Source organism: Hydra vulgaris, chromosome 13 (assembly GCF_038396675.1).
Source record: "Hydra vulgaris chromosome 13, alternate assembly HydraT2T_AEP".
Lineage (NCBI taxonomy): Eukaryota > Metazoa > Cnidaria > Hydrozoa > Anthoathecata > Hydridae > Hydra > Hydra vulgaris.
The window spans coordinates 20,753,459-20,762,500 of record NC_088932.1 but is presented as its reverse complement, the minus strand read 5'-3'; the positions used below and the strand labels follow the sequence as shown (position 1 = coordinate 20,762,500).

The 9,042-nt window shown below is 30.9% G+C and overlaps 1 protein-coding gene across 1 annotated transcript in view; it reads left to right on the top strand.

The window, feature by feature from the left end:
- Positions 1–9,042, top strand: part of LOC136089513 (uncharacterized) — an 89,442-nt gene that overhangs the window by 9,094 nt on the left and 71,306 nt on the right. Inside the window, exon 2 of the mRNA XM_065815559.1 lies at positions 3,812–3,868. Coding sequence (XP_065671631.1) covers positions 3,812–3,868 — 57 coding nt within the window. The remainder of the gene's footprint in view (positions 1–3,811; positions 3,869–9,042) is intronic.

Below are 9,042 nucleotides of genomic sequence, written 5' to 3'. Positions count from 1 at the left end.
TCTTTATCCCTAACTCAAATGGGCAACTTTCAATTTCCCTTTCCAGGCAACCCAAATTATTTACCTTCTCTACTCGACTTATGTCTTGTTTCTGATCCCGATTAGTGCTCAGTTCCTCCACATTTAACTATAGGTGTTTCTGATTACGGTTTGATCTCTCTAATATATTATTCTTCTTCATCACCAGAATCACCCTATTATTGTACCTCTTACAACTACCTAAAGGGTAGCATGGAATCTTTTCGACAGTTCGAGGTCAAGTCTCACTATTCTACATGGTTTTCCTTACATTCAGCTGTTGCAGTTTTCAATCGAAACCGTTATTTCCATATCTATCAGCAAACCAATTCTTCAGAAAACAGACGTCTGTTTATTACTGCTTGGAACCATTGAAAAAGACTTTGTTTTATTCCTACTATTTCAGGTCATAAAATTTCGTATTTCATCATAAAATAGGCTCTCGTAACTTCTGAAGATTTTTTAATTGTATCAATAATAAGGGCAAATCTTTAATTTCACCTCTTTTGTATTGTTCAGACTTCGTCATCTTACCTAAAGACAAAGCTGAGTTGTTTGCTAAGAACTTTTAATTGACATCAATTTTTGATTTCACTAGTTGCATTCTACCTGATTTAGCCGTCAAACAGGTTGATCCATTGCTTGACATTCGTATCACTCCAGCCTCTGTATCTAAAGTGAATTCCTGCTTAGACTCTCCTGCAGCTTGTGGTCCGGACAGCATACCTGTTATAGTCTTGCAGAAATGTTCTTCGGAGCGGTTGTCTATACATTCAATGCTACTAAACAAATGCTTATCAGAGTCTTATTTTACAGTCTGTTGGAAAGCGGCATCTGTTATCACAATTTCCAAAAAATCTGGAGAGCGATCTGATTCGTCTAACCACCGTCCCATTAGTCTTCTTCCTATCATAAGCAAGGTTTTTGATTCTTTAATTAACAAACACTTAGTCTCACGTCTTGAATCTAATAACTTACTTTCTGACCATCAATATGGATTCCGATCGTCTTGTTCTACAGCTGATTTGCTGACACTAATAATCGATAGGTTTTATCGTGCAGAAGATAAAGGTGGAAAGGTTTACGCCGTCGTTCTTGATATTTCAAAAGCTTCTGATAAAATTTGGCATGCTGGTCTTCTCCATAAGCTTTCTTCTTACGGTTTATCGGGTAACAACTTTAAGATTATTGAATCCTTCCTTTCCAATCTTAGCATAAAAGTTGTCCTAGATGGACAGCACTCTTCTTTATGTTCTGTAACTTCAGGGGTTCCTCAAGATTCAATCCTTAGCCCTATACTCTTTTTAATTTACGTTAAAAATCTTGGTGAACTTTAAATTAGGTAAGACTCAGTTTTTTCAGCTAATTGTTATTGTAATAATTTAGATCTTCCTATATTTATTAACGGTAATGTAATCGATAATTCATTATTTTTACCATTATTAACCTTATTTCATTATTACCTTTATTTTTCTAGGATTAACTCTTACTTTCCAAGAAAGATCTATTCTTTCCAAGAAAGAATAGATCTTTCTTGGAAACCGAATATCATATCGGTTTCAAAATTAGCGTTTGCTAAGTTTGCATCTTTTTATCGAGTTCCACACTTTCTTACGCCGGATTCTGTTCTCTATCTCTAAAATCTCAAATCCGGTCTTGAATGGAATACTGTTGCCATTTATGGGGCAGATCTTCTAATGATGCCTTATCTTTTTTAGACAAGGTGCAAAAACACATTGTCAATATAGTTAAATCTGCTCTTGCAACCAACTTCCAACCATTATCACATCGTCGTAATGTTGCTTCTCTTTCTCTTTTCGGCAAATACTATAATAAGCACTGCTCCAAAGAGTTAGCGTCTCTTGTTCCATCAACTAAAATTTATTGATGTGTTACTCGTCATTCAATTAAATCTCATCCTTTTTCAGTGACTTCCTAAATGCTCCAAAAACTCTTATTTGTCTAGTTGTTTTTTTCGAACATCAGTTTATTGCAATTCGCTTTCTTCATCTTGCTTTCCTGATTTATATAATTTGGAATCCCTCAAGTCGTCTGTCAATCGTTATCTTGCTCTAAAATCTTCATCTTTTCGTTTCCTGTAACTTCTGACATTAAAGGCGGTTGCTTGCAGCCTTGTTGGAAGTAAAGATGTTAAAATAATAATAATAATAATAAAAAGCAACTACTATACTATTTAAGCTGGAGTAGCGTCCAAAACTTTGAGGAAAGGCTAAATAAAATTTAGTTTCATCATTGTTCAGCACTTGCTTTAGTTAATCTATTAATCTATTGTATACCAATTTAAAGGTTTTCATGTTTACTTTTATGTTTTGAGGAAGTATTGATTATTTAAATAATGTACTTTATCTAATTCAAAGATTAATGATTTTTAATGAGCTCAAAAATTTGCGGACAGACTGAAGCTTCTGACATTTAAAAAAAAAAAATTTAGCTAAGTAATATTGTGATCAAATACTCTGAGGTAATAATTAAAAAGTTTCACGAAACCATAAAAGAGGTCACGGGCACAAGATATGCATAATATCTCAAGTGAAAAAGTTAATTTCGAGATCGGTTTAATTGGAAATTTGTTTCAAAAGTCAGCGCCTTTTTATGGAGCCGGCAAGTCTGCTGATTTTTAATTCATAAATAGATATGAACTTCTGGATCCACAGCGATTCGAAAGCAATCGAGAAGACCTCGCAAAACAACATATCGTCAGGATTTAAAGTTTTCTATACTCAGCAACGATTGGTAAAAATTGGTCAAAGATTCTTTTAGTTATGAAAAGAAGTATATAAATTTCTTATCAGATGGAATCAAGCTTGTTTGAAGTCCAGTAGGTCATAAATTTTACATGATTAGCGTAAAACATACAAAAAGTAATATAATGCTTTTGGGATGGTATATTCGGGACGGTGTTGATTCATTTCATACATTTACTGGAACTATTTAACGAGAAATATACAAAAGCGATTGTAAGAGCACTGTGTTATCTCATGCAAATTATAAAATGACTTAAGGATGGTTATACCATCAGAATAACAATTCTAATCACACAGGTAAATTCGTTCAAGATTTCTTCAAAAAGATTATGGTTCGTGTTTTAAAGTTAATATATTCCAATCAACTGAGTTACTTGAGATTAGATGCCATTATATGTATATGTTGACCGTTTGACATCAAGCTACAATTATGCTAATTTTTTCAAAATAATTATGCATTTTATTTTGATTGATATTTGCATTAATTTAGTTGACTTGATGCCGTACTTGATGTTCTTAATTGTAAACATTGTCCTAAGAAATAGTTATGTGATTTTGCATTTCTAATAAACTTTGATTAAATGTTTCTATATTTTTAAATATAAACACTTTGTCTGCAAATTTTTGGACACCACTCTATATATGTATATATATATATATATATATATATATATATATATATATATATATATATATATATATATATATATATATATATATATATATATATATATATATATATATATTCATATATATATATATATATATATATATATATATATATATATATGTATATATATATATATATATATATATATACATATATATATATATATTTATATATATATATATATATATATATATATATATATACATATATATATATATATATATATATATATATATATATATATATATTTATATTTTTTTAAATATAGATGCATATGTATAAAATAAAGGTTATTATAGTTTATTTATAAAGAATATTGTTAGTGATAATGTCTCATCATAATAGAGTATCTTTTTAGTTTATTAGTACCATGACAACGACAAGTGTTTTCTCGTACTTGCCAAAACTTGTTAAGGTAATTTCATAATTATCTTTTATGAAAATTAGTATTAATGCTTTTCAAGATCAACTTATTTAAAATAATAAGTATATGAACTGAGTAAACTGTTAAAAATACTAAAATAAATGTTAAAAAAATAAGAACAAAAAGTCAAATCATAAGCAATGTATATATATAAATTATAAATTATGTTAGTTTATTCTACAAATAGAGTGCTCAGTGTTCTAAAAGAACAGAGCAATAATAAATTATTATAAACACTTATCTAATTTTTGATTACTTCAAGTAGAAGTAATCAAAAATTAGATAAGAGTTATATATATATATATATATATATATATATATATATATATATATATATATATATATATATATATATATATATATATATATATATATTAGGCCGTCCCAGCTGCCCCACAAAACTCAAAATTTGGTCGTGGATAGCTTTTCAAGTTTTTGGTAAGGCCTTTGGGCCTAAAAACAACGGCTATTAATATTTTTCTGCAATCTGATCACACATCAGTTAGCACAAGTGTCATAAAGTTTGATACAGTGAAAAATATACATTTTTCGAAATAATATCTTATGATTATTTATTTTATTTTTGTTTAGTATTGTTGTTTGACTAACTTTTATTTTTCATTATTTTTCAGATTAATATTGAAGAATATATAATATAAATGTCTCATAATGGAAACTAGACATAATGATTGATATATAAAAATGATACTAGGGACCACTCCTGGTATAAACGACAAGGAAATCAATCGACATTTACTACCAACAAAGAAGCAAGTAATTCTTTGCCTTCTTGCAAACCTTAAGGGTTTAAACTTTAATGATGCATTATACAATTGATAATGTCCTGAAGCATAATTTAAAGTCAAATAACCCTCCAATAAGTGGAAGAAACAAAATTGGAAAAACAATTAAAGAAGAATATAATGAATTTATGAAGCTATTGAAATACAATGAAAATCGAAGACATTTGGATAACCCAGGAATCAAGAAATTTATGTCAACATTAGATGCTACCATGAAATTTTATAAGAAATCTGTTTTCCAAGATATGGAAGTTCAAAAACGACATAAAACAACAAAAGGAAAAGAATCCATCGATGCATACATTGCCTTCATGCAAAACATTATAACCGATTAGAAAGCATCTTATTCAGGAATTGACAAAGCCCGTTCAAAAGTTTTTGAGAAAAGGCAGAAAAGAACCTATGATAAAGCTTTTCCCAAAATCGACCATTCGATAATGTTAGAAGAAACTGATGAGTTTGAGTTAACCAGTAGTTCTTGTGATGAATCGGTTGGGGAGACTGCTTTACCCAGCTCGGCCTGCTCTGAAATTAATCGGCAACACAAAAGGCAAATTAAATCTGGTGAACACATATTTTTCCTACATGATATTCTTAAGAGTTCAAATGTTATTGCCTGGAGTGTGAGGAACAACAATAGTAATACTAAGATGAATTCATTCGTAAATTTGATGATATCTGTCTCCGGAGAAGATGTTTTAAAAATAGATCTAAGTTCCAGTTCAGCCAATCGATATCGAACATCAGTACTGCCCCATATCAGCCAAAAAATAAAAAACAAATGGAATCCATGTCCAAAAATGGTGGTACATTGGGACGGAAAACTAATGGCTTCCCTAGATTACAAAGACACCGATGATCGTCTACCTGTTTTAGTATCGGGAGTAAATTGAAATAAACTTGTTGGTGCCAGCCCTTCCAAGTTCAATCACAAAATCTGATCTGAAACATGATAACGATGTCTTTGTTGCAACAAAAAATCTGCTTGTAGATTGGAAATGCGACAAAAACATCATCGGCATGGTCTTCGACACAACATCCTCGAATACAGGTTAGGCTTTAACATAGCAATTATTGATTAAATTTTGTCAAATGTTAATAGTTTATTAAATTTCAAATCAACAAATCATTGTTGTAAAAACTCTAGGATTACAAATACTGTGGAGGTTATAGTAATGTACTAATTGTAAAGCCATTATGTACAATTTTATTAAAGAACTAATTAATTCACTCTTTACATCACAAGACAGCATACTACAGGATGTGTCTGCCTGCAGAAAGAACTAGACCGTTCCTTGTTGTGGATTGCATGCCGCAAGCATGTAGGAGAAGTCATGCTTAGCAACTTTTGGGGTTCATTAATTATAGAGGCTTCATTTGGTCCAAACATTTAACTTTTTAAAAGGCAAGCCTAATGTTTTAACAACATCATTGAAAAAAAGATTTTTTTAATTGATTAAATAGACTTGCTTTAATTAGTGATAATGATTATAAATTGTTGCAGATTCAAGAGCCACTACTTACAACTTCCACCAGTTAATAAAGCAAACTTTTACTACCCTGAACTTCCTAGCGCAACTGAAAAGGAGAAAAAAAAGCTTAACAAATTGCTTCCGTGAATTCCTAGCGTTAGATTTCACTCGAGGGGATTACCAAGAACTTATTAAACTCAGCCTGTTATTAGTTACAAAAGGATCCAAACCTCAGAAGTTTAGCATGAAGCACCCTGGAGCCTTGCACAAAGCAAGATGGATGGCAAAACTTCTGTACACTATGAAAATATTATTATTGTCGGGAAAGATAATTGAGTAGTTTCCCGATTCAGAAGTTGCAACCAAAAAGCAAATCAAGAAATTATAACGTTTCTGTATTTGTTGTAAGTGTCTACGTGCAATGGTGGATTGAAAGCCCACTTGCAGCTGATGCCCCAGTCAACGATTTGATTTTAGTCAAGAAACTGAAACAGTTTGCATACCATGATTCTATAATTGTTGGCAAGGGAATTAAAGCTCTTAGCATAGATAGTTGGTATATGAATGAAGAGCTTATTCCATTGGCTCTTTTCTCACAAATGGTATCTGACAAAGACAAAGAGAGTATGAGACTCCGGCTCCTCCAATTTGAAAGTGCTAGAAGTACTACAGATCGTGCTTGAAAATCTTTCGGAAAGCCTAACCTTAAACCAATTGCAGAGAAGATTAAGTCACTGAGTGATTTGATTGGCCCTGGATCAATGAGTTTTTTCCATATTATGAATGTTCCCTATGAGTTTTTTCAAACACCAGCCAATGAATGGATAAAACTGGACAACTTTCTTGAACTGAAGACAACTGTTCAAAGTCTTCAAGTGATCAACGAAGCTGCTGAAAGAGGAGTAAAGCTATGTCATGATTTTTTGGGTGTAACAATGGACGAAGAAAGATTTTAAGATGTACTCCAAATAGTTGAAAGTTCGCAAAAAAAAGTTCCAGATCAGCGGAAACTATCATCTTGTTCTCAAGAGAAGTCGTAGTTCCTAGCACTGGATGATGATTGATGATTAAATACATAAATTAGGTCTCAATTTTTATAATAAACAATAAACATTGTACACAATATTACATCATATATATATATATATATATATATATATATATATATATATATATATATATATATATATATATATATATATATATATATATATATATATATATATATATATATATACATATATTATGGTGGTTAAGTTTGTAGTTGATTTGATTAACTAGTCTACAAGTTATAAGCTTCCCATCTCTGATAAGACGCAATGTTTGTTGGGTAAAACTATTTTTGTATGTTGTATTTGCATCTTGAACCCGAAGTTGATATTTTGTCTTGTTGTTATTTTAGATTTATTTTTTGTCTTCATGTGTGGCGGATGATTCGGTTTCGTAGAACACAATTTAGAACTTTTATACATACATTCTTAATGTATGTATCAGTGTTTTCGAAGTTATATTTTGTTCTTGCAATTTCGGAACACTATGGATCAATTGATTCCAAAAATCCAATGTTTTGGTATATTGTTACAAGTATTTCGCTTCGAAAGCCTATTTTTTGAAGACTTCTAATTCGGTACTGAGGTGAGAAAAATTTGGGTTTGATGCGTTGCCATTGTTGGTGGGTGTTTATTTCTATATTTAAATCCAATCCTAGGTATTTAAATGATGTTACATATTCGAGAGATTTGGAGTTGATGGAAACAATTGGTGGTGGTAACAAGTTTGTTACTAGATTAACCTAGTAACAAATTGGGTAATTTCTAAATTTTTAGACAATTGAATTTAAATTAAGATCTATATATTAAAAAACTGACTAATTGGACTGGTATTTTTCGGATATTTAGCCCTTAATTTAGTGTAAGTGCATTAGTTTATGCATTAATTTGTTACATTTAATTTAAAATGCAAAATTATGATCCTATATGTTCATGATTTTGCATTTTGTAATGTTAAATAATATCATGTAATAACGCGTTTAATAACATTGTTTTTGATGCACCAGTTGTTAATATTGTCGCAATTTTCCTGGGTTGGGTTGAGTGGGCTACGTCTACAACAATGTATGCAAGGATGTCATCCGCAAATTTTTACAGCTCAGCAGTATGAAGAGTATAAAGAGAACAGGTCTAAGTGCACTGCCTTGGATGACTATAGCTTCTACAGGTCGCCATTCTGTTGCTATGCCGTTTGCATAAATTTGCTGATATTTGGTCCATAGGTACAATGCAATCCAGGAAATAAGCCATTTAGGGAGATATACTAACAATTTGGTAAGAAGAAACTCAAAATCAACTACGTCAAAGGCTTTAGAAAAGTCAAAGAATATTGTAATTAAGTTTTTCTTTTTGTTTTTAGGAAGATGCCAGTCTTATATGACACATGCGATGACTAATGGGTTTGGTAAATTACCGATAGGTCTTATGCTTGCAAGTTTCCATTGATAAGGCGTAAATAAGTGAGACAAACACTGGTTAAACAGACGACTTAGAATATCGGAGATTTTAAGACGATTATATTTGAGTAGTTTCGGGGAGATCTGGTCGGGTCCAGATGATCCTTATTTTAAGTTTTTTAAAAGATTTGAAACGATGCCTGTAGTAAGGGTACATTTTGATGGTTTGATTTAACTATAAAACGAGATATATCCAAATAGTTTGAACTATTTCAGACACTGTAAAAACCTTCGTTTAATTGCTTTGCTAAATCTGTATTAATGAATTGCGTTTTCGAAGCTTTCTTGATTTTATTTATTTCGCTCCACCGGGGGCTGGTTTTGTGAGTGAGGTCAATACAGAATTGTTTTTTGCCGTGCCAAATATTTGAATTAATAGTTTTG